The 26,821-nt window shown below is 43.7% G+C and overlaps 2 protein-coding genes and 1 non-coding gene across 3 annotated transcripts in view; 1 reads left to right on the forward strand and 2 right to left on the reverse strand.

Moving 5' to 3' along the window:
- Positions 1–1,571: 1,571 nt before the first annotated feature.
- Positions 1,572–3,123, reverse strand: LOC131264263 (cytochrome P450 6d3-like). The gene is made up of 2 exons (XM_058266547.1): positions 1,812–3,123; positions 1,572–1,732 (listed from the first exon to the last, which is right to left on the reverse strand). The coding sequence occupies exons 1-2, from the start codon at positions 3,121–3,123 to the stop codon at positions 1,572–1,574; spliced, it is 1,473 nt and encodes a 490-aa protein (XP_058122530.1).
- Positions 3,124–4,215: 1,092 nt separating this feature from the next.
- Positions 4,216–26,821, forward strand: part of LOC131264264 (uncharacterized) — a 70,314-nt gene continuing 47,708 nt past the window's right edge. The window contains exons 1-2 of the mRNA XM_058266548.1: positions 4,216–4,231; positions 7,198–7,459. Of these exons, the coding sequence (XP_058122531.1) occupies positions 4,216–4,231; positions 7,198–7,459 (278 nt within the window). The remainder of the gene's footprint in view (positions 4,232–7,197; positions 7,460–26,821) is intronic.
- Trnaw-cca (transfer RNA tryptophan (anticodon CCA)) lies at positions 5,135–5,206 on the reverse strand. Its single transcript has one exon. It is a non-coding gene; the product is annotated as a tRNA-Trp (tRNA).

A 26,821-nucleotide genomic window follows, 5' to 3' on the forward strand; every position in this document is an offset into this window, starting at 1 on the left:
CACCCTAATGAAACAAAGTCCCGCAACGTATTTGTTCACAGGTTACATTTATCATTTTGTTATTGTTGATTCTAACTTAAAACAACAAGTCATTGGAGAGGAGTGCATCAAGTCACGTGGCTGTAAACCATTTTAATGCGATGATGGTTTAACATGTTTTCAATATCTCTAAGTTAAGTGGCTTCAATTAATTAGTTAAATATTCTTTTTGAGAACATAGGGTGCTCAGACAAATTATCAACAAAGCCTCATTCAGAATTCTCTTTCAAATCAATATGGCTTATCCGAGAATTAATTAACATATTACTATACCTTATTGGCTTGTCCTAAATTGGCAGAACGTTAACAAACGCAACATTTTTGTTGAGATGAAAAGGAGGAAATTTAAAAAAAATTCACATTTGCAGCATGGTTGCACACAGTGCAGTTCTTAAACTAATCTTGAAGTAACATGAAGGTCTATATTCCATTCTTTGAAACTCTTTGTCCATGCTGCATCTGAGCCGTGGTTTTACACTTTTTCAGTGTCGAATCAACTATTTCGATTCATATTTTCGATGTGTTAAACATCAAAACAAAAAGGTTCGTCCGTGGTAGTGGCTAACTTTCGAACACAATGAGGAATTCAATTATTTGAAATTTATAACAGACTCAACAGAAGAAAGCGTCTATTATTTGTTGTTGTTGTGTGTTGAAGGTTATTAGAAAAGATTGGATTATTTTGGCCTGTTATTAGAAGAAGATCTTAAATATTCTTTCGGAATCAATCCTGGTAATAGAGCCTCAATGGTTTTAAATCAATCAATTTTATGGAAAATGCAGTAACATTCAATGAGTGAATTATAATAAACGCACACTTTGCAAAAAGTTTAACAACACACCACAACACAACAACAAGTGACAGGAAACAGTAAGCAAACAATGTTGCCTTGAAATTCCGGAGTAGATAGGAAAATAAAGAAATTATAAGCTGGAGTGGGAATTGCAGTTGCTTTATTCCTACTATCTTCGGTGCAATCGAGGTACAATGGATCAAAATTTAGGTCTCGGGCATTCGAGATAAGACACTCAGGATGATGGCGTTGTTTAATCTCTTCTGAAACACATTATTTATTTTTTAAATAAAACCCAACTGAATGCTTCTACAATACAAAAATATCTTTTAAAGATTTTTTTGGGGTCCGCGACAGTTGAGCGGTAGCGCCGGTTAGAAAATCGGCCCATGAGCACCGGGGCTCACTGTACGAGAGGACTGACTATCCACGTACACATAGGGTAGAAAAAGTCTCGTAACCCCTTAACGGGGCAGGCATGACAAACAAGGTCGTTACGCCAAGAAGAAGAAGAATAAGAAGATCTTTTAAAGATTATAATATGGATAATTTGATTTAAGAAGTGTGTTAATCGCAATGGTATGAACTATACAATGGAATACATTTCAAACATTACTAATATTCACCCATTGCCAGTTGTTTATCATGTTATATTAGAAATTATGTTGTATTTATCCATTACATCATATCAAACATATGATCCACAGTATACATATCACACGAGCTTCAACAGTATGCTCAATACCGCCGCTTTACCTTCATCGGCAAGCCTCCATCTGGTGCTAGAGAAACTGTAGCTGCTGCGAATTTCACCTTTGATGGAATACTGGGTTGGAAGTTGTACTTGGAAAGCAGTAGTATGATACCAATCTTCGCCACCAGAACGCCTTGTCGGAGACCTTTATATATATTTAACGATAGAATGGTACTCTTTTAGATATCAACGGGAGCCAAAGCCGTGTGTTAAAGGCTTCTTACCGATGCAATTATGCGGCCCGGTTCCAAACGGGTAGTATGCGTCTGGATCGTGGTTCATCGTACTCTCATCGAAGCGTTCCGGGGAGTAAAGCTCTGGATCCGGGAAGTATTTCTCGTTCATGCTGATTCCGAGCAATGGAATGATCACCTGCATGCCTTTTCGAATGACGACGTCACTGTCTGGAACTCGATAGTCTTGAGTGCACTCGCGATTGAGGATCGGCAAACTGGGATACTTCCGAAGCGTTTCCTTGATACACAGGTCGAGATACTTCATGCCTTTTATGTTTTCGTACGTAATTTCACCAGAATTGCTTTCCAGCATCTCATCGATTTCCTGCTGAAGTTTCGCCATCACTTCCGGATTGTGTGAGAGTTCGTGGAGTGTAAACGAAATGGTGCCGGTGGATGACTCTGCTCCGGCAAAGTAAAACATGAACACATTGGCCGCACACTGCTCGATTGTCATATGTTCCGTGTTATCTTTTGCTTCGCGACGCAGATCAATCAACAGCTGGATGAAGTCCTTCCGAGTGATCTTGTTCCGTTCCCGATGGTCGATTTGATACTTAACCAAGTCCGTAACGAATTTGATCAGTGCAGGAGAGAGCGCACTCAATCCGGTGATCTTCAACAAGGCCGGACAGATAAATACACCCGCCGAGCGAATGTTATTTAAAAAACCTTTACTATTGGCACAACGTAAATTTATTCGGAAGGGATCATCCGAGTTTTCAATGCAGTCCGCTTCAAACCCGAAGTAAACGGAAGCCACTATTTCCAGCACGAATCGTGACGTTATGGTACGCATTTCGAGCACCGTTTCACGCTCCACAAGCTTCTCCATCTGGTTCATCAGCTTCTTGCCCACGTCCAGAAACGTTGGCATCATGTTGCGCAATTGCCCCGACGTGAAGGTCGGCGTGAGACGCGCACGCAGGTTCTTCCAGCGCTGGCCGGGTAGGGCGAACAGATTGGACGACAGTGGGTCACGCTCTTCGTTACAGTAGACGCCTCGATCGTGGAAGTACTGGAAATCGTTGAGCATTATCCGCTTGGCAAGATGTGGATCCCGGATGAGGATGGCCGGACGGAAGAACAAATATACACCGACCAACCTTTCGGTGGACCGAAGGTACAGGTTGTTGATGGCGATACCAAATGATTCCTTCTTTTCTGCCAGGGTGCGAAGGTTCCCGAACGGTATCTCAGGTTTGAGGTTTGGCAGTCCATTTCTGTCCCAATACGAGTAGACGTATTTTAGGCCGAGAAAAAGCACTACCGCGACGAGACCGAGTGTGTAAACGAACATTTTATCACCGACGATGCACGAGAAACACGAATGTAAGCTGTATGCTCCAAATTTTTGTAGACTTGCTTGGTTGTTCTTGTCTTGCCAAAGGTGGAATAAACTTGAGCTCAGCCAGGTCCAGTCTTTTATTGAATGCACCCACCTACTTCCGCTTGAATTGTTGAATAACACCAACCCTTTGATTACTAAACAAAGGTTTTTAACCTTACGTTTTGTTAGTAAACAGTTTGAAGGACACAATAATTGCAAAGATTATACATCGCGCTGAAAAGTTGTTATGAGATGTACGAAATGAACGTTGAACTATCAGCGCTGTACTAACGCGGTTAACATAGTACTGAATGATTCTTTGAAAACATCACATAGAGAATGTGAACAAATTATAATTTCATCAGAACTTCAACTGGAAAACAAAAGAAGAACGATTGCCAGACCAAATAAGTTCAATAGTTCATCTACATTAAACATTTGTAGTTTGTTTGGCTAGCGTCGATAGAAATTTAAAAATTTCTGAAAATGGCATGTCTTTGAGTTCAAAAGTTTAAAGTTAAATAAGTCTACAAACTAATTAAAATTAAAATTCCTTCGGAAACTACAGTTTATTTGTTTTAAGCCAATATTTAACTGGACTTTATCAAAACTTGTCGATCAACTACAGGTTATAAGGTAATCTTCTAAATAGGTAAACTGACTTGTTCTTGGAAGTAGTTAAATTGAACATAAAGTATTGGAATTGTAAAATGTACATCATTTACAATTAACGAGTTCAGAAATATTGCGAAGAAATATTTTTTTGTTTGTTTGTATTACTACATTCGAATAGAAAATTGGTAACTGGGAAATCAAAATGAATTAAATCAACACGATTGAAACTGTTTCATTTGTTTCTAACATCTTTGTATCATTGAAATGAACTGAATTCTAGTGGTCACGCGTCCCAGGAACTTCTGGCATCGACCGTAAATGTGCTCGAATTGACCATCATAACACCAGAAATCAAATTTTACGCAGATGCTGCCAGGGCCATATATCACCCATGGTGCTCTGATATTGTGGCCGGTTTGATGTTAGAACGTAGGAAGTCAGCGAACTATGTCTTGGGTGTTCGGTGAGTAGAGCGTTAATAACGACTCATTCGGAAGTTGATGATTGATGTAATGGCTTGTACGCACCGCTGTAAGTGGCAACAACGGATAAGATGAAGCACCGAGGGATTGCACGGTTGTTTGAGCGTCGTAAAACGTGCAAAGGTTTCGAACGAGCGCCTCTTTCGTCGAATTTCATTACTTCGGAGCTGATATGAGTTAGCAACAAATGCTGTTAGATACTTTAATTTGATTTGAAATAGCCAACAATAATATAAAATATTTCAACGATTCAAATCTATCTCATGTACCGCGTCATCAAATCTTGCGCCATACACTGTACCGCATACATAGTTACAAACAGGCGCGTGGCTGCACTGATAATGGCGTTACTAACGCCGCAGCTATGCGTTGGTCAACCGTTTGTGAATGAACGCGAGGCGACTGATAGGACGGAGCAGTCAAGTGCGAAGAAGCAACAAGCAGCATCGTTAGAAACGAGCGGACAAGAAGAGAGAGCGAAACATCGTTACTGACCATTAGCAGTTGTTCAAGCGGCATTGACGGCCTTGGCTTTGATAGCAAAGGCACCCGTTAGACACATAGTTCAACGTTAGAATCGCGACTCACACAAGGGTGCAAGGCAGATTGGGGCGGAAGTTTTGTTTTTGTTTACGTACCTGACCTTCGTTCCACCGACTTGTTCACGTGCATTATCCACATTTGTTCACACGAACTGGTGGTGGTGGTTATGTGTAAACCTTTGAACTATTACTTAATTATTGTTTACATCGTTCGATTGGTCAGATATGTTATATTTTAATAAGAGGAAGCGGTAAAAAAAACTTGATGGACTTTGTACGAAATAATTGATGCAATAAAGTGTAATATTGTTGAGGGCTGCAAAAAAAGATTCCGACCTGTTTTGACCCCGACGTGATTTGAACACGCAACCTTCTGATCTGGAGTCAGACGCGCTACCGTTGCGCCACGGAGTCTTCGACGTGAGGGTGGGTTGTAATGGGTCCGAATGGCATCAACCGGGGACAACTTATTGCAGCTGAAGTTATTTATACTTTTTCATTGATACCAAAAATAAACTTTTCTTCGCGCCTGCCACTGACATTTTATTTAAAGGAAATTAGATTAAAGGTGTTTTGTTCGTTCTCCCCTTTTCTGGTTTATTTTTACTTCCTCGGCGGGATACATTACCCAACCATTCGTTGCTTTAATTTTTCAAACTCTACAGTAATGGTTAGAAGACATCCTTTATCGTAAATTCAAGCAAGATCCGCGTGACGTACCCGAGATATTCAGAAGAAATGTAAATAAACTGCTTAATCTGGCGAGAAGAACGGTTGCAAAATGGTAAAATGTTTTCGCTTCCTAAATAATGTAGCATTTGTGTTTGTCGTCCGCCTGCAATCCTTTTACGCAAAGACCGAGCTCAAATGGGTCCATTTCTGTTGGAAGAAAAGAGCTGCGCGGGAAGTGTCACTGCTAAGTAGATACCATTAATTATAAGTGTTCGTTCCATACCCTTCGCGTTTACCTTCGGGGATTGCAGTTTTTTTTTTACTTTTTTCGTCTTTGGCTATTTTCCTCTACGGCCATGCTCCTAGCTTTAACTGCTTTCTCGTGGGTCTCTACTGGACGCTAGACATTTTTTCCCTCGTTATCGTAAACTTCAAGCCTTTTGTTGACATTTGGGAGCGAATTTCTGTGCGCATTCATTTACATCTTTTCCCCATGGAAATTTCTTTAATATCAATATCGCACAGCTGGAATGCGATGTAGCGGAAAAATACCACCCAGTCGTTGTTGCACGAAAAGCATACAATTTTTTTCAAAAAATTTCTCTTCCTTTTGGAGAATATGACTCTGAGCTCTTTTTGTGTATTTGAGATAAATTAATTCAATTAACCAGTTTATTCTATTCATTCATTGAAGGATTTTGTTGTATTATTCTATATTAAATTAAGAGGTTGAAATTTAATACCACTTTGAAGAAGCTTAAGTGAAACTATTTATTAAAAGAGGAAACATTTGAATTTTATAGCATGAACTTTTTTTCTTCAAGAAATTATTGTACCTTTTCTACCGATTCATTGAATCAATCTTGAGGGCAAACACCGACTATGTGTTTACAAAATCTATTAGCAGAAGCTGTTTGTACGAGCAGTAATGTTAAATGGTTTTCCCCATGTGAAGTGCCCGAAATCCAAGCGATGTGCCATACGGCCATATATTACTCTGCGCTATTACCGTAACATGAAACCAGTGTGGTTCCTAATGGACAGTGATTTGTGGAAGATTGGGTTTTATGTCATCGGCCAGAATGGCACGCAGCTGCGTGCAGATGTAAGGGAGCGCGTCCGGAAAACACATCCTAGGCGGTTTTAGGTGCAGAAAAAGGTAGCCGGAAGCACGGAATCACGGCAATCGGCACTTTTATTGATGACCATCCAGAACGTCCCTCACGCCGCTTCCCTTTGAAATGTCCAGTTCCAGCAAAATCACCGAAATGGATCGTGAAGTCGCGGTTGAGCGTAATGATGAAGCTTTCATTTTCGGGCGGGCCAAAATTTACTGCTCATAAACTGGCGATAGTGCCAAATGCATTGCTTGCTTAGGAGTGGGGCGCAGTTTAAACGGCCCCGAATCGGAAGGGAGGTTCTTAGGTCAAAACGGACGGTAAATATCCCGTAAATCGAGCACAACGGCCAAACAAAAGGAGGGATCCCTTGATGGGGAGCGTACGAATCGTAAGCGGTTCAACGAATGAACAGTTCTGGATCGAGAATTGAGTGTGTTCGTAATATTTGCTTCCCACCTCTCTGTCGATGAATGTGTTTTCATTGCGATGAATTCGATTCTATATTATTTATGCTCCAAGGATCAATATTACTACCAAATCCTGAACCATACTTTGCATTGATTGACTGTTAATAAAATCGTTTTCTTTTCCTTTCTTCCTTTTCCAACACAGCACCTTCGTCACTGGGATACAATAAAACAGCACCGGATCCCTTTTCATCCTTTATCCGACCAGAAAACGCAGGCAACAATAAGGATTTTTCTGGAAGCACAACGAGCACAGAAAAAGGGGGAGAAATCCAAACCCTACGGTTGGAGCTAAATAGTGTTGATAGCATAAAAACCGACACAAATCCAATTTTGTGTCCAGCGACCCAATCGTCCATCGAAAAAAGCAACAACAGCAAACATGGCGGCCACAATACGATCCGGAGGTAAGTGTAGACCGTACCGGTAGGGGAGAACGGGTTGGCTCGTTTGGTTTGAGGCTTCTTCGGAGGTGATTTCCTGTTTGCAAATGGTTTGTGTAAATATCGTTTGAAATGAAATGAAAACATGCAGCCGAAGGTGAAGCGATGGGAGAAGGTTTGAACGTGGTCCTTCATGTTTTTTTTTGTGTTAACTTTTGAAAATCCGATCCGTGAGGGGTTCGATTTCCGGCAATGGTCGGAAAGTCATTCCGGCGGAAGCACGACAGAAAATATTGATCCAACCATTGGAACAAACGTTTAAACGAGACTGGCCAGTCAAAGGATTTTTTCATGAAAAAAGGAGAGCTTTTGAAAATGGTTTTCAGCGTTTGAAGTGTGTAAGTATGCTCGTTTTGTTGCTCACCGGAAAACGGGACCCTGCCCGACGATGATGATGATGGTGATGATGATGGGTCCAGAAGGAATGCGAATCACGTTGAAAAGAGCGATGATAGAACATTTTCCTTGATAGCAGAGAGGTGGAAACGTTGTTTCTCGCGGTCGATTGAATGGTGTTTCTTCCATTGTTTACTCTCACAATTACATCATTAATTTTGCTGACGGTTAAGTGCTAAATTTTCCGCATTTCCGCCGTCCGGTGGAAGGAAAAATATTTCACACACGACCGTAGATGCGAGGCGGCTGTAGGGGACATGATTTTTTCCGCTGAGTAAGTGGGTTGTTTTCGAAGCGCTTACACGTACACGATGGCCAAGGGAAAATTTATTGCATCAGAACCGGCGCACGTACCTGGTTTTTCGTAGTTGAATTCCAGCCTTTCCTCGGTGGACATAAATTTGTGGTAAAAGGTGTTTTATTTCAAGCTGGGAAGAGTGGTTTAATCCTGTGAAAGGCATTCACCTTTTGGAAGACATATTTTTAATGGAACGTGAAAAAATTCGTAGGGCTTAGCTTAGTGGAAGCAGCTTTGAAAAAAGATAAAAGAAATAAATAAAAAACCTTGAGATATATTAGGGGAAAAAATTGCAGTAGTTTTGGTCTTGGGGGTGTGGATAGTGATGTTTCTTTATACTTTAATTAATTTAATTAAGCTACTTCCAAGGTTCTAGTTTATTGTTATTTGCTGCTCAATGAATACAGCCCACAAATCCTGTAGGTTTTGTTTTACAAACATTTTGTTTTCATTTGCACGAAGTTAACCAAAATGTTTTCCTCTCAAGGCTTACTTCCGTCCTGTGTCAACCCCAATCAAATCACGAACTGGTTCTAACCTACGCTTGTCACCAAACGATTTTTGTAAGGGACTCAACCGCAGGAGCGGTATTCGTGCTCTTTTCCAAAGGTTCCACTTTTCGTGGTCCCTATCTGTATTTTCCAGAGAAATGAAAGGATGTCACATTCAACTGGAAACAAGCTCACATGCCGTGTGCTGCTTTGACAGAAAGAGAATTCATGTAGCACAGGGTTCCCGTACGGCGTTGAACGAGGTGACGTACTTCGTTGATGCTAACGTCAAAACGCACTCATCGCGTCTGGTTGCCACTCCTGGTGGAAATGGGAAATTTTGAATCTTTCCAACGTCCTCCAGCGGGCGTCACGATGATAAACCGCACGCAACCCGAACGGCGGTACCCGTAATTGGGCTAATGAATGTTTCGCGTAGCGTGAAAAAATTAATTTCCCACCCCCCGGGGACAACTCTGTTCGAGGGTGTCAGGTACGGTCCAAAGCCATGCACGGTCCAAAGCCAAGTGTAGAGAACATCCGAGGGGGAACGAGTGTTTTTTCCCTCGTTTCGTACCTCTACGTCAGGTGAACCCATGTATTCGTTTCTTTTTCGACGATGTGTTAAAAATTGGCCCCAGCAGAAAAAAGGCACCACTGAGCAACATCATGAGCTACGCTACACACGGGAGAAGAGCTGCATAAATGAACTGCCTGAACGTGGTCGGAAAATACACCGGATGGAGTACACAGAGCAAAACGGAGACTTCCGTCGGACGTACTGCCAGCTTCCGGGTTAAATGTAGTTTTTGGCATATTTTCGGGCCCTTGAACTTTGCACCGGAGTGCAGGAGGGATAATTAGCCGAATGAAGAGTGGAGCCAACCACAAGAACGAATCGTGCTTTGGCTTAAATCAGCTTAAAGGTCAGCCGATGCAACATTTACCATGCTGTACATAGTTCTGTCTAATTGCCACTTAATATGTTTAATAACTCTCCTAACTAACCTTTTAGCCCCAAAAAGGGAGCCCATCGAAATAATTTAAATTGCTATAGCCTTTGTAGCAGTTTTACGATACTTTAATCGCTTCGTTGAAAACACCCTCGAATGGAAACGAAATGTGATGGTTGAAAACAAACCGACGATGCTAGTTGTTGTGTGCAGAGTTAGTTGCTACTTTTACGAGCTTTCCCATAAATGTAGTGGAATGCATAAACCGTTAAAATCTTTTTATTACTCGCATTTCATTCCCTCGCTTGGTTCGTTCGGAAGTGTGTAGTTTCCTGGATGACGGTTAGTTTGGAGTTCAACAAGTGTTAATTGGGAACTATCATTATTTTCAACTGTGTAAGTTTTAATCACTTGCTCGAATTACCTTTTTCCGTCAGATGTTTAACTCCCATTAAGTGGTTTGTTATCGAGTTTGTTAATGGCCAGTAATTTTACTTGAAATTTGAACTTTTTTAACATGGGATTTGTTAGAGTTAAAATAAAGCAAAGCGTGTCATTTTTTTTTCAGCACAACTTTTATCAATTTATCAGCTATTAATTATCTATTCATTTAAAATACCATATGAGCCTCTACCTATGGCTGGCTTTATGCAATCAATACTAAACCGGATAATGCAATTGATCCTGGGTTGTAACAGATTCCTGACCACCTGCTCGCTCACTGTTGCTTCTTCCACCTCGCCCGCCTTGTCCTTCTTCACCCAGCCCTGTTTGCGTTTCGAATCTCATCTACACAACCACGTGAAATGAAAATGCTTCCCGCAGGAAATTAATTGCGCACACAGCATGCGAAGCCACGTTCCGGCCTCGGGTGATAATTAGGGTCGGGCTAGTTTTCCCACTGCCGGCCCGGACAAACATATGCTCCGTTGGGGGTGACAACAATTTTACGCTCTGTTTGCACCATTCAGATGCAGCACCGCGTGTCTGGTGAACATTGCGTTGGGCAATGCGCTGCCATGAACGTTAGTGGCGATCCAGATACTTACGTGTTTGTGTGTTGTGATATAGTACGAAATAGCTTTGGAGTTTAGTGCAGCGATAATCATTATTAACCCATGGGCCGAATTATTGTTATTTTAACTACATATCTCTAGAAACCAAAAACTGTGAGCTTCTAAAACCATTCAGTTGTATTTAAGTAGTAAATTGGGGCTTCTTAAAAGGATTCTACAGTATTACAAATAATCAACACTTTAAGAATGCAAATAATTTCCACACGATAAGTGACCGTATCAGACCAGCATGTTTGTGTTGATAAGGAACTGAAGAAAAAATAAACTTCGCTTCGTATTACACAATCTCCATCACCATCGCCATTTTCTCTTCCTTTTTAAAAGTGTTGGCTTTCTTCGGAAGAAATCTGTATTATCAAAAAAATTGCGAACGTCCCCCACCAGAAACGTCGGTTTACTGCAGCTCGTCACCCTGCAGGTGGAGATCGAACGAACATTAAATGGAGTTCCGCCACGTGCAGGGCTGTGAAAGTGTTGATTATGCATCCATGGTTCGATTTTTCCGGCCGTGATAAAGCGAGATTTTCGGGTGGCTTTGCGTCCGTTTTCAACCGAAGACGAATCGAGCGACGTATGGGTCGTAATGGTGCCGATTTTATGGGAACGGGTAGTTCGAGAAGCTTTCAGCAGATCTTTTTAAAGCACGATCCAGAAACTCAACGAAAGCGCAATGACGATTCATTCACGTACTCTGCCGGTGGGGGAATACATTTTCTACTCCTTCTTGTTATCTCTTTTTTGTATTCTACGTCTTTCAATCGACTTTCGAATGAAAGTATTTTACCAACCGAGCCACCATTTCTAGCTTCAGTTTGTCTGCAATCGATATTGCGGTTATGTATTGCGATTTTACCATCAATGCAGTATCATTGCAGTCGGACTCAAAGTTACGCATAGTTCAGAGGTGCAAGGGGTATGTTTTGTTACCCTCACACAGGGCGGGAGACTGTTGAGTTGTCTGTAGTTGGTCAAACAGTCGAACGGGTTGCGATGGGTTACACACAATGGCATCGGTATGCCGATCGGAAAATGCCTCTCGAAGAGACTGCATTGTGCATTTAGTCCCTATTCTTCCTCCTATCGGAGCGAACGGCTCGTTTGGCAAGCGTTTGCCTTTTAAATGCGTCGGGTGAAAGGGTGTTAAATGGTTTTGACTCGGTGTAGTGTGAATACAAAATGGCTTGGTCGTGATGAGCACGTGATGAGCTCGCGGTGCTCCGATGAAGGAGCGCAGCGTTGTCGATTGAGTGTTTTCCAAATGGATGCCTTCTGTGGGGAAACTCTTCAGGTACTTGATAGTAGAGCGAATCAATAACAGTTTCCTTATACCATTGGATCAAACCCAGCGTAGTGCAGTCAATCTAATCAAATTTGCTTTGAAGTTTATTTGATTGAAAAATACATTCGGTTATGTGGTGTAACGAATTAGTGAATTAAACATATGGAGACGCCTGGTAGTTCACATAAATTAGTTTCTCAGTATCCGGTGAAGTAAACCGAATTGAACAGATGGAGACGCCTGGTAGTTCACATAAAATATTTTTTAAGTTCAAGTTTTTACAGAAAATTCTAAGAAGCAGAATTAAATAAAAAGTTTATACATTTTAATAATACAAACATTTATGTAGTTTTTTCAAAAACTCATCTATTCAGCACTTCATCTGAAAGGAAGTATTAAAAAAATATGCTTTTTTAATGGACCATTCACTAACCAGCCTTGCGCGGTCCACATGCAGGAGGAAGCTGTTTAGCAACATTCGCTTGCCTGTGTTGGTGTCATATTTTTCCGATCCGTTCCGGCTGCTGCAAACAGCGTCGGTGTGCAGTGTACGTGTGCTCGATTTCGGCCGCTCGTACCGCTGTTCATTGAGGCGGCGTTCGAGTTCGTCTTCAGCGCACGTCTAGCAGAAAACAACATCCCACGCATCCCGGTGCACGCACACCAGCGAAACCATCGTATGTCACCCGGTTGACCCGGTTCTTCCCTTATAACTTGCGCCCTTCTGGAAGCTTAGCACCGTGGCCGAGAGGGGGCAGTTTGGGGAAGAAACGGAGAGTGAAACGAACCGAAACCGAGCCGAACCCGAAATAGCCCATCTGTTTTGTGGTGAGTTTCGTCAGGCGATGGATGCTGGCCGGTGGTGAAAATGAGTCATGGTGAGACACACCACCAGCTCTCACTGGCTGTTGCAGTGGTGGTGTTGGTGTGCTTTTGCCATCCCCAGGTTTTCACTGCTCGCCGTTTGCACGTCGCGTCCTGCGCTTTCCCAGGCAGCCCTGCAAGCTTTTCGTTGACAGCAGTGACGGATGACAGTTGTTTTGGTTGCGTTTTGGCAGAGTTTTTGATTGTGATTACAATCAAAACAATCCCTTATTGACTGTCCTCTGCAACTCTCGCTCTTGTATACGAAGCTGTATGTTTTTCTAACATTTTTTTTACCGAATATTCATTAATTATTTGGAGGTAAAATACATTTCCTAAAAATATTTACGGTTCCTTGAAGCAACGCCTTCGATAGTATTGGTGTAGCCACGCATCATCACCATTATCGTCATCGGCATCGGTCCATCGTATGTCATTTCATCAATCGCAAGTGTTCCGAGGCTAGGTTCAGTGTTGCGTGTGGTGTGAAGGAAAACAAACGCAGAAAAATCATCTTGAATATAGCTTTTGTTTACGCGCAATCTTACTTCGTATACGAGGAAAGTTTTCACGGTCATAGTAAATAAACATTTGAGTTTACGGTTAATGCTACCATTACATCCCTCCAAACATCTGGAGGCTAATATCCGATGATGTTCAAAACTACCGCCAGCCCTCCGAGAGCGGACGGTAACCACGGCGAGAGCAGCGTGTCCTTGTGTTAGATAAACATCCTTCCGCTTTCGAGAAAGCGGAGAGTGCGATGATTGAAGCTGCGATCCGTTTCTCTCGCCGCCCATCCTAAGTGAGACGTACGCTTCTCACGCCCTGCTCACGGTCGCGTACGGTTGTGTCTGTCTCGGCGCGTGACTTTTGCTCACCCCTAAATTGAATTGATAGCAAAGAAGGAAAACAACTAGTTCACTGCTTGATTTTCTCCCAGCTCACTACGAGCATCATCAGCGTTTCCGACCAGCTCACACTCACGTTACTCCGAAAAACGGAAACTCTGCAGGCCATCCAACGCGGAAGCAAAAGAAGGGCGCACGTTTATGTCGCTCGTTCGTATGCCGTCCGTCGGCGTGCATGTGGTTCTAGTTTTCCTCTTCCGCTGCCTCGTTGTTTGTGTGTGTGTGTGGGAGTGCGTTTGTTGTGTCTTCAGGCGATCCTCACACTAGCTGTGCTCCCGCTGGAAGACTTTAGTGAGTGACGTCACGGCGGTCCGTAAACACGTACCACGGTCGGACCGCACTGTCGGACTCGATTTCGATTGTTCCGTGCCGTCGTCGTCCTGTGAAACCCAAGAGAAGAAGAAACGGTCACGCGGACGACCAAATCCACAAGCAACCGGTAGTGAGTTGAAACGCGACCAGTTTTCTGTGCGAACATTTTCTTGGCACCGATTTGGTGACCGCCTGTTTGCGCCCACACTGGCCGGAAGCTGGCTGCATGCCAGGGTGAAACAAGAAGTTCTTCTCTCGACCCGTGGGGACATCCGGCCCTCCCCTCCGGGGCAGTGAAATCTGTTGCCGTACGTGAAGAGTGCACGTGAAAAGGCGAACACATACGCGAGAAGGTGAAACGATAACGGTGGCTATTATTTTTACAAGCACCATCGCGGTGAAGAGGATGCAAGAAAACCCGATTCGTTCAGGCTGGTTTTACCAAGATTTGTCCCAAATATTTTTCCAGATAAGGCATGGCAAAGGGGGCTGGAAAAGGTTGTTTTCACGGGTCATCTGAGCACAAGTTCGGTTCAGTGCTATGTACAATCACCTGCTCGGTTTGTAGTCGAAAGCAGAATAAGACACAACGATAAGGTCACAGGGGAAGAGAAAATGCTTTCCATTGTGAATCACCTACAACCACTTTTCCCCCTGAGAAGGTATTGTCTGGCAATGGTTCGTTAGTTCTAGTGTTGGACCTTACTTTTGTTTGTCGTACTGCATACTTTTCCATTAATACATATTAAACCAAACTGGCTGACCACCACGAAGGGCGGCGGGTCCGTGGCGTTGGTGGGTGGCGGGCGGGAAAATAGGCTAGGATGCTGCAGCTGTTGTAGTGTTGGTTGCTCTCGCCAAGCCAGCCCAACCAACTCGGCTGTTCGTGTTCGTGTACGGGACCCGAGTGCGCACCGTTTCGGTGGATAATGTTTCGGAATGTTGGTGCGAAGCGAAAAACGGTGTGCTCGCTGTTGGGTTTGCGCGTGTAATTCGAAGCACCGTACGATTGCCATTTGGTGCGGGAGTTTTCCTCGACCACCGGGCAAACCCCGAGGTGTACGCTGTGTGGCTTTTCCGTTCCATTGGCCAACGCGTAAGGCCAGAGTGCATCGTGTCTCCGGTTGACGGCGCAAAGTATTCAAAGTAAGTTTAAAGCGTTACCGAAAGTTCCGCTCGGCGAGTTGTTTGCAGCAGAACCGACGAATATAGTCCCATCGCATCGGTTGATTGAGGGAAAACTTTTTCCCATTCCCAACAGACCGCACCGAACCGCACTCGTGAAAAACATCTAGGAAAAAAGACGAACCCGTTAACTTTTTGATTCCTTTCGTTCGCCCACCCCCCCCCCCCCCCCCCAGCCTCAATTATTTTCGCCCGCAAAGGCCTTCGCTACCGTTTCGAAAGCCCTTCAAGCTCGATCAATTTCCCTATCGTTCCACCGCGTGTTGGAAAACTACGGTCGAGTGACACATCCTTCGTCGGTCGTGGGACGTGCACGCACGCGGAGACTTGTGTGTGTGTGTGTGGCGATGAATTATTCATAAAAGTTACCGGAACATTGAGTGTCAAATATCTCGTTACCCTGCCAGCAGTTCTCTTTCGACCTGCGTTGAAGGATGCAGCTGACGAGAGGCGATAAAGAGTGGACGCCTTGGGTGTGGGGGAGTGTGCAGAGGGTCTCGCAGACGAACGGAAAGTGTTGGAGGGCTTTTGTTATTTTTGTTCTCTAAGAAAAAAAATAAAGCGACTCTTTGGAACTGGAAACGATAACTGGAAGGAAGAGCGTTCGCTAGCGCGATTGCTAATCAAGTGTGTTGGTGTGTGTCTGTAAGTGTGCAGCTGGTGTGTTTCATCTTCAACCCAAGCAAGGTGGGGGGAAATTCCTTTGGGAAGGTTTTTGTTCTAGCGATGATGATGGTGAATTTCCATTAGGATTATTGAAATCATTAGAGCGTCGGTTCTTCTCCGTCGACGAACTTACGGCACAGCATCGAACCTGCTCCATTGTAAGGCCTACCGAAAACCATCCACACAAACATAGACATAGACAAAGCTACGACGCGCCAGAAACATCATCCCTCCGGTCCCGGAACAGAACGATGGGCTAGAGGCGCTCGAGGTGACGAATCCTAGGCGACAGACGGTGAGTGACATTCGGTAAATTGCTTTCAACACTCGGCTCGCAAACCCACCTTTCCGATTCGGGTGCAAGCAAATGTTGGCGTGGGTACGATTGGGCAGGGTCAGGGGCAATCTAATAAAACTTCAATTTCTCGTTCAACCACGGGTGTCAGGGGGAGGGAAAAACTGAAACACTGGAAAACGCTCTACACGAGGACTTCGACTCGCGAAGCGAAAAGGTTCGAATAGGATAAGAGTTGTACAACATTGAACCCTTTTTGTAGGGGCCTTTTCTTGGGAGATACAACGGTTAGGATTATTGAATCGATGTAAGAACCGGAATTTAATTTGTTCTCAATGTATGATAGGAAATGTTGTTGCTTTAAAAACCCCATGACAAGCATCCATGAAGCACACCGAACAATCAAACGCAACATGGTCCGGGATCAATACAACCTTGAAATATTTTAAATCAACATTATTTATGATGCCCTGCATAAACTGTTTCATTATTTGCACACTGGCGCAATGCAATGCGATTAATTTATGCGCAAACCGTATGTGCTTAAAATTAATTTGCATCATTCGTGTGCAAACACAGAAGGATTAATAATGCTCCACGAGTCATAATTTAGACAGCGAAATTACACCACCGCCTTGGCATATATAATTTTGCCCGCGGAAAACCCACCGTCAAATTCCGGGACCCTCCTCCGGTCCCGTGAGCCGAAGAGCCATCATGCCACAATAAACGCGCTTTATTTCATAGCGCTGCTCCTTCCCCCAAAGAGTTGCTGCCCGACCCTTCGTTCCCTTTCCTCACCCTGGAGTGCGTATTGTTGCAAACGGTTGTTGCGTGATGTTTTATGGTGCAATACATAATCGGTTACATCGTACATCATGGTGAGCTGCTGGGGTTCATTTTATTTTTTTCCTCTTTCCATTTCGAATAACAACCGATCTGTGGCGAACGGGCCGGGGTTTTAACCGGTGTGCCTTTGGGCGCGGGGTTCCGCTTTTCTGCCGCATTTGGTTGAAGGACAATAAGCAAAATTACGACCCTCCCGGGAGCCATTCGCTGTCCCCAAAAAGAAGAGGAAAAAAAACACAAGCAAGGAAACTCGCATGTGTGCGCGTGTTGTTGTTTCCTTTTTTTCAATTCACATACTGCAGTGAAAATATACATCTTTAGTCACCCTAATGATCACTCGCTTTCACCGGAGCAACATAAACGAGGCATCAAGCGAACGTATGAAGGTTTGCCCCGTTCCCGTGTGTTTCGGGTTGGGGTTTTTATTGCTACGGGTACTTGTTACGGGTTTGTGACGGGTTACTTTTACTTGAAACAAAAATAAATACAAACAAACAAAAACCTTCCACTGGGCATGCGAAAGAAAGGGCTGCAAAAATTCGCACCGATCACCGGTTGAGTGATGAATTTACGGGTCAAAGGTGCTGGGGAAGTTTATTTTTAACACATTTGACGTGGACGGATATTTTTCTTGGCCAGAAAACCCGGGACGGTCACTCGAGAGGTAGGTTGTAAAAGCTGCCAACGGTCAGCGTGGGGCTTTGCGGTTTCGATCGATCATAAAAATAAACGGACATTCGAGCATGACAGAGTTGATCGAAATGAAGTTCTGCAGACATAAAAAAAACCCTATTACTGCTGGTGAAGGTGTCCTTTAACTGCCCTTTAACTTCCCACGGTGGGCAGAAATCGTTGATGAGAAGATGCTCAAAATGTCATCCACTTATTTGTTCAAGGTTTTACCAAATCTTCTCACGGAGGAGAGATAACCGCGAGTCCTTGACGCTACAGATTAGCAATTTCTCTACTGTCTGCTTTAGGTCTGCGTTAAATGTCATAAAGGTCCCCCACCCTCCCCCATCCAAGGGGTTAGCTGGAGCCGGGTGTTAATGACCGAAACCACAAACCACCCTCACGACGCTGCAAAAAGTGCAGCATTGACTAATTGATTCAATTGATTGTCATTGCACTCAACCGTCGGGCGAGGTTGGTTCAAGGCTAAGAGAAAAGGGACGGGGACGGTGCGAGTGTGATTTACGGCAGCCATACGAAGCCAACGCACTAGGGTTAGAAAGGGAAGCGTCGGCTCGTTCACTAAATCATTGCAACGGCCACTTCAGCTCAACAAGTGACGTACATAGATGGGGCTCTGGTAAGCTTTCCGATGAAGTCGATGGGGCAAAAATAAAGCATGTTAGGCTTTTCGACGTTAGCTAAGCCTGTTCAAGAGCTATCGATCAGCCGAAGTTACACAGTAGTATCATCAGCATCATCAGCAGCAGTAGAATCATTCAGCTCCTAATCGTACCAAGAATGGTTTCGGCTGCTTCGAAATGCCATTTGCAGTAAATTTCTTCCCCCCACAGGCTTCGTAAAAATTAATTGAAGTTTATAGAAGAACCAACCAGGGTTTGCAGATTGCTTGTGCCGGGTACAATGCCATTTGGATGAAGATATATATATTTATTGAAAGATAAAAGAATGGTCAGCACAAGCACCCCAGTATAATACCAATATTAATTGAGCTTTTCTTGTGCGATTCTTGGAAGCGTTTAATATCGTATAGAAACAAGAAGAAAAAGTTTCAGTAGGTAAGCAAGTTTGGTAACATAGCAACCCCCCCTAGGTTTCATCGAATTCATCGAATTTCCAATATTCGCTCTGATATTGCATTTATCGGCAGTTGATCACAAACTTTCCAATACGGAGAAGGATTTTGCGCTCATAAATAGGGATTAGAACAAAAGACTTCCGTTGTCCGGATGCAGGGCGTCGTAATTTTCAGTTTCCCCCCCCCACACGAAAAGCTGTCGCATTCCGTTCGGGCGATTATTATTAGCTATTTTTTCTTCTGTTTCGCTCTACAAAAATGTTTTAATGCTCCGAGAAACGAGGGCAGCAAAGCTCTTCGAAGAGAGTAATCACACGCTTCCGGACGGCGCTCGGTAGGACTGTGGCCCGGTAAGGGGCACGCCTTCGGTCTCCGGGTGCAAATATTTCCGCCACTACTGCAGCCCCAGACATCGCTAGGCAGCATTCCTTCGCAGGCCGGTTGAGAGTTGTCGAATGGAAACACGGGTAGGTTATCAAATATTTTCGCCAACAAAAATGTGAAGTGGCTAAAATCCATCCCTGTGGAGCCCGGGGAGACCATGATGGATTATTGCTTTTTTTTGTTTGCACGTTCTTTGGCAACGACACACCAGCGCAGAACGAGTTGTTTGTCAGTAGGAACGGGAATGGCAGCTAATCCTACTTTGGGCTGTCGTGCCAGTCTATTGACCGAAAGGATCGTACGTGGATGCTGATTTTCAGTTCGAAAGATTTAATGTTGCATCGGAGGAACAACCGAGAGATAGCAGGGCGGCTAGGGGTGAGGACATGTGTGAGCGTACTGTTTCTCTCCGAGGCATATTTGTATCACGTTTCATAGAGCTGTTGGACGATGGAGATGAAGCCGTTGTCACGCTGTTGTCTAGACTCAACGCCATAGAGATGCTGTGTATAAATAGTAAACGCGGGTATTGATAGTTCATCGCGTATTTTCCATCGAGCCAGATGAAATCCATTTCAAATGAAGCAAGGGAAAATTTATCGATTAACCTGGATTTAGATTCCTGTTTTGTAATCCCGGTATGTGTGTGAATTATTGATCGCATCATCCAATATGAAAGTTTGAGGTTATGTTTTGAAAAAAATAAATACAAAGAGTTTTTTGTTTTTAAATCATACGACATCTATCTTATATTTGCACAAAGATGATGAAAATATATGTTTATTTTCATTTTGTTAGGTTGATATTTTAAAATGCAACATTGATTATTGCTTGCGTGAATGCTTGAACAATAGCAACAACAAAGGAGTTTTCAACGAGAGCAAATATATATCCCCAAATAAAAAAGCTACCATTAATCATAATTTATTGGAAAATGATTCATGGGAAGCACTATGCAAACATATGGCGCCACTCGGCTTCCTGTTTTTTTCCCGCCTCTCATTCACGGGCACAATACTGCACGACGGATCCACAGACCGCCGGGATGAGGTTGCAAATTTGAGGTTAATTTAAAAACCAGATTAGATAAGCCACGCAACCAACGCCCGCAACCGGAGCGAGGAGGAGAACTTGAGAATGCTTCGCGACTGTCAAAATGTGAAAAAAAGGGAAATATAGTAAAGAAACAAACCATAAGGATGGTTTTAAGTAACATTAATGCTTGCACCGGGGGATGATTTTGGGTTCGTCCATATGAACTGATTTATGGGGAAAGCTGTATCCATTCCGCTTCGGGCTGGTGGTTTAACAGTTTTTGCACCACCCCGTGGGAGCCGTTGCCTTGCGGCGCTATAATTTATCATAAACTCCATTTTCAAGGGACTGTGACGACCAGTGCGTCGATCCATCATCCGTTTGATTTCTTACTCTCGCGTCCCGCCCAAGGACATATGGGATGAGTCCGGCATGATGGAGCACAAAACACTATGGTGATGCCACGGCAGGATCCATGGGAAGAAAAATATCAGTTTACGACCAGCTTTCAAAGGGTAGAGTTCCAGGGCGTTTAAACTTTCCCCGGGGGGCCGGGGGATGCGTTTACATAAAGTGGTGCCCTCAGGCATTGGGGTTGGGTTCGAGAGTCGAGGCTTGCAATTGGCAACCGAGCGACCCGAACCGCTTGCTCGTTAGTGAAAACACTTTGCGTACCCCGGAACGCTTGACCCAACTTTCAACGGTTTAGTGGGAGGGAGAGGAAAGTTTTTCCCAAATAATGATGCCCTCCGGTAATGACACCCTTAAGGGAAATCTTCCACATCGATTGCGCAGGACTCATTATTGTCTGTTACAGTAGCCTTTTTATGTAATTTGAATATGCATCAAATACGTCCTCTTTGGTGCACATTTTTCGATTTTGCAAAGGTTTGAGTATAAGAAGAGTTCGCTCAAGAGAAGGCAAACTTAATCCACGTTTTCTATTAACAAACCCATAAGAGGGTTGACATGGAAAAATACCAAACCACAGTTATATTCAATCCGCCTTCGGATCAGCTTATCGTATCCAACGTGAAAGGCCCATCCTGGAAGGCAACCGAGCCAACGAGGTCGAAATAATAACAATAATTAAACGGCAATAAACCTCTCCTCTGGCGTAAGGTTGAGTTGGTCCTTCGCCTTCGAGTGACAAGGGTGAACGTTTGGGTTGACGTTTCCTGTGTTTTTTTTTTAAACTTCATATTATAATCTCTTCATGAAGGGACTCACCACTGTCACTGGCGCTTTTTTTTCTGAAAGCTTTTCCTCCCAGTGAAGCTCAATAAAGCAAGCAGTTGAAAGATAATTTGAATAGCGCAAAGCTGAGGCATAAAAAAATAAGTAAATGGAACCGCACATTTTATGCGAGTTGTTTTTAGGTTCACAATGCCCGTGAAAACACGCGGAGCGAAGCCGCGTTAACTCTATTAAAGCCGCACAATACGGCTCAGCTCACGACCCATAAGAAGACATAGAAAAAAAGAGGGCGAGCGCTTTTCACCATCAACAGAAAGTACAATTAAACGCAAATGTAGCGGAACCGATGGAGTTTGTTCATTTGCCGTAAATTTGAATGCCGAGCACGTTTTTCGATTGGAAGAGAGCGCCCGGTCAGTTTATGTTTTTCTCTTGTTTTGAAGTGAATGTTTTTGTGCGTTTGCGCTTCAGCACTGATTTCGATTTTGTTGGTTTTTTCTTTCCGATTGATATACCGTCAAACTGTTTTTGTACTTGTACTTTATACATTATCTGTACCATGTCGAAAACCTTTCCATTATTCGACGCAGGACAAAAGATTGAAAAAGGGATATTCGTCGTAAAATGAAATTTATCGAATTTGCGATGTTATAAAGCATTTCAAAGTGAGGAAAACAAATGTTTCCCTGAGTCTTCCTGATCCGGAATCTTCTCTAGCGCTTCGTGGTTGAGGTTTTTCTAGTAATTCAATATTTTCTCCATTATCAATCAATTTGCTCGACTTCAGGCTGGCATCGCTGGGCAAATACAGCAGTTGCGTTTAATAGTTTGATGAATTTAATTTCTCCATCAATCAGAACGCCGGTACGCTTAACGATAGCAAAGTCTTACCGTGCATTCTGCGGACAGTCGAGAAGAAGCGGAAGGCCTGCTAGAAATTGATTATTTTCTAAAGTTCTTTGAAGGGAGTGAGAGAACCGATATAGAGGAGGGTGGATAATGTCCTTTGTGCGATTCGGGAGGGATAAAATCCTGAAACCATTTAAAAGCTTTACGGATACAGTTTCGTGACCATTTCAGTCGACGATTATGGCTCAATCATCGACGGTCTTCTCGAATTCTGCTACCGAGCGTCCGGTTGTAATCGCTCCAAAGGATAACAGATTTTATAGATCAGGTTTCTTCCCTTGCTTCCCGAACGCTGGTCCGGTGAATTGATGGATGTGCCAATGGCTAACGAGAAGCCCATTATTACCGGACACTTTTGGGGCCGGTACCGTTTGCTACGACTTTTCCTGGGTTTCCATTCACCCGAATGAAGTCACCCAGATTGATGACGGTGCCGGGTGGGGATTTAAAGTTTCCATCAAAATGCTATAGAAAATAAAGATGGTTCTGTTTTAAGCAGCTCGCATTTGGTGTAGTCTAGCCCACTTAGTGAAATTTGGCAACGATTTCGGTTTAAACGTCATCCAAACGAGTGCTTTCGTTTCATCAGTATGCAAGTCGTTTGATTCAATTAGTTCCATTTAGTATTTTGATGGACTACAAGCTTCAATCAGCCAATTGTAGGAACCATCTCTCATCATGCCATCATCATCATCATGATCAGTGGAAGAATCCTTGCCAATTGGCAAATCTTTGCACTTCTTAACAACATGGTTCATCAGTGAACCGACGAAGTAGTGCGCTGCAATGGCATTCACTTTTAATTACTCCCTAATTCGGTTTAATTTCATTTTCTTCGCCCACCACCGGTGAATTGAAGCACTCTACCGGAGCGATTGAGTCGGCACTGAGAAGTTCTGAAACCGGCTGGGACCAGGTACTGGCAAACATTGCCAACCTGTTTTGCTCACGCTTTTCCCAGGAAATTGCGGCACATCCTCCAGAACAATCTCCTCTGGGTTTCGTGAGGACCAATCAAGTGGAGCAAAGAAGAGGTGGATGCTTTAATCCTCGTACCCGCTGGGGAACGGTTTTCACCGTGTTCTACAAACATCGTTGGATTCCATGGTACACCCTGCTCCCTTCCCTTCCCAGTGCGACCGGAGGGAAGCCCACCTATTCCGTGAGTATTCCAAAGAAGGTCGTGGCTTCAGGCACCGAACGAGTTCTCGCACACGAGATTCATTAATATGCACGAAGCGTTACAATGGCGATGGCTCTGATTTGGGGCCAAACGGGCCGAACGCATTAGCATCCAATCGACGAACCCGGTCCGACGAGCTCCGAACTCGTCCACAGGAGCTTATCTTTCCTCCCGGCAGCAACAGCAACAAGAGAAGGGAGCTTGTTCTTGTGATAATCTTACCAGAATTAATAACTCCACATCGGAGAAGAAAGGGAGGGAACGAACGCTTAGAATCGTACGAGGGTGAGTGTCCTTTAGAAGTAGTCGTTTCTTCGTTCCTCCGTCAACTGCTCCGCTTGATGAAAACATTCCATGGAAAGCCTTTCTTCTACGGGTTCTGCTCGCCAGAGCAAACAACCAACCTTCTCCTGTCCCAAGCCAAAGCCCGGGCGGTGTGTAAATGGAGGTCCTTTAATAATGCACACCCGAGAGCACCGAAAGCAAACATTAAAGGATTACGGACGAATGCACACCCCGACTGCCTTCGTCAGCTTCGGTTTCCCAGCCTGTCTGAGCCATCGAAACGCGGTTCATAGTTCTCCTCGCCTTCGAGCGAGGCGTTGCTTTGCACGACGTGATGGCAAGAAAATTGGTCGTATGTATTCCACCCCGGAGGTCGAGTTGTTCACGCGACGCGCGCCCCAGAAGATGCGCTTCGCAGACGTTCAACGACACTCCGCGGGCCACACCTCACGTCATCCGCACCGAACCATCCCGCTCCTTCGAGTGCATGATAAATAAGCGTTGCGACTCACGATAGATGAGCCACCAGGCGCCTCCATTCAGCCAGAAATTTCGAGCACGACGCTCGAGTTCGGCCACGGGAGAGTAATCGAGGAACGCCGCGATGTGCGGATGTGTCCGTTAGTACGAGACGTTTGACAAAGGGGAACAAAGGTAGGGCAGTTTGTGTGCAAACGCATTGAACCGAAAGCACGTGCAGCATGATTGACGCACGGAAGCACGTAAACCAATCGATCCACGGGTGTCCGCCAGGCACGGAAAGGCTTCGCGTTGATTTGTGTGGTTAAATAGGTGCATAGTGAATTAATTTGGTGTCGATAATCGACGAGGTTGTATATATTGTATTGGAAAACAATTTGTGTGTTTGGTAAAGCGTGAGAGCTCCGGTTAGGATCACCCCTTATGTAGCACGATTATGCATGGACACCATTAATTATAACTTAATTAGCTATAGTCCATAATGCCTTTAGTTATCTACTTAAATTAGCAATTATTAGTACATGCATCAAATATTTTGGAAGCACCATAGCATGTTGCATTAATTGTACAATATTCAAAATAAAACCTTAGTTTGTTTTCAAATTTTAAATATGTTATTTAAATTTAAAATTCTTTTAAAATAATTTAATTATGATACAACTAAGACAGAAGTTATGGAGAAGAAAAATGCTTAACACCGTGAGGTGTTAAAGATGTACAAAATTATGTTGAAATACCATATATTTGATTTCATTTTAAAAGATATTTATTTAACCATATCAACAAATAAACACATATCTTTTATCACAGTTGTGGTACCATTATATCCCATGTTTAAGGTTTCCCATTCCGGGAAATAAAACAATGGCTGAGTTTTCTATGTAGTAAACATAGGAAATCAAAAATCTCAGCAGGACTGTTTAGAAGAGCATTGAGCTCGGTTTACATGAAGCTCAAAAGATTGCATATACATACGTAAATAACAGTATTGTTATCGTTATTTTTCAAACAACCAATAGATAAGTTAAAAATTGCAAATTGAAGTAAACAAGAAGAAACGTTGGTCCCAAAGTGAATCGCACCAACATACAACTGATCAGAAAAAGGCTTTTATACCAATTTCACCCCTATATTTAACATTGTCATATCGAAACTTGACAGATGTCGTAATCTACGATCATTCCCCAGAAAAAATCTGTTTCTCTCGCTAGTAATATTAGTAAAACTTGATTAACACATAATTAAAACTTTGTACTCAATCAATCTAAATTAGTCAACTTTTGCAGCGCATGGATTTTGAGAGTTGAAACGAATCGTTTAATTCTAGAACTAGAAATATTTTTCTTTTCAATTGTGAACGCTATGGAGTCGAACATATTCACCCTACACAAAAATCGCGCAAAATGACTTAGAAACTCTAACCCAAAGATCCATAATAACCCCTGTTGACATGTGTTTGCGGCCCGTGCACTGGTTCGTGCCGTCGGGTCTTGTTGCACATTAATGCTCGCCCAAACGTTGCACCGGTGGCGCTTGGATCTTCTCCGCTTGCGTCCAAGAAAGGTCAAGAGAACCGGCAACAGTGTGCACCGGAGTTTTTACGAGTGTGTGCGTTGGTGCAGCACACCGCTTTCAATGGGGAACATTTTTATGACTCGCAAACACACGACACGCCAAGCACATGGGGCACCTGGTCGAGACACGAAATGGGTGCAATTTAAGGGATGCACGTGCGCTAACCGGCACCGGGAGCGTCTGCGGGTGGGTGGGGTAATGAAGAAAAACTACCCCCACACCTCCAACTCCCAACAGTGGTGCCGTGACTTGTGGAGTTTGTCGTTGTGGTCGACCCCGGTGGGTGCCGTCGTTTAGATAGACGCCGACGCGTTGTCTTGTGCAACGGTAACATTCAACAAGAGTACGTGCCAGATGGTCGGGGTCGTGGTTTGGCATAATTTATACATTGCAGTAATTACCGTTGGCAAGCCAGGGCGGTCAGGAGTTGCGAAAAGGCCTACAGCATCGTTGCAGCAGATGAGAGAAGTTTAACGATTGCCATAAAGCACCACCACTGCTCACGTAACGCTGCCAGCTCGTTGTGACATTTATTTTCCATAACTGTGGACACCGGTGGCCAAGGGAAATAATTTATGCTGGAATAAACTAAGGTCAAGTCAATATTTTTGCAATATTTATTCAATTTGCCAGCAAAATAATGAACCGAACAATATTCAATGCCGTTGATCAGTTTATCCATGCAAGCGGAAAAGATCGATTGATTCATCAAATATGAAAATCAATATCGCAAGTAGTTTCAATCGCCCAGCGCATTACAAAGGATCGCCCTTGGATCTTCCAGCAGCCCAAGGACACAAGGCGACTCCACTCTTGTTCGTGTGTTGCGGAAAAGATGAAACATTCAACATGGCTTTGTGTGCTACGAACATATCGCGCATAAAATCATGTCCCTTCCTTCTCTCCCCTTCGCACGGTGGTCGATGTCTAGG

Source organism: Anopheles coustani, chromosome 2 (assembly GCF_943734705.1).
Source record: "Anopheles coustani chromosome 2, idAnoCousDA_361_x.2, whole genome shotgun sequence".
Classification (NCBI taxonomy): Eukaryota; Metazoa; Arthropoda; class Insecta; order Diptera; family Culicidae; genus Anopheles; species Anopheles coustani.

What these genes read in the sequence shown, in the direction of transcription:
- LOC131264263 (XM_058266547.1), bottom strand. Translation starts at nt 3,123, where the DNA reads ATGTTCGTTTACACACTCGGTCTCGTCGCGGTAGTGCTTTTTCTCGGC. An exon ending in CGGGCCGCATAATTGCATCG is followed by an intron (nt 1,733 to 1,811) that starts GTAAGAAGCCTT and finishes ATATATATAAAG; the next exon opens with GTCTCCGACAAGGCGTTCTG.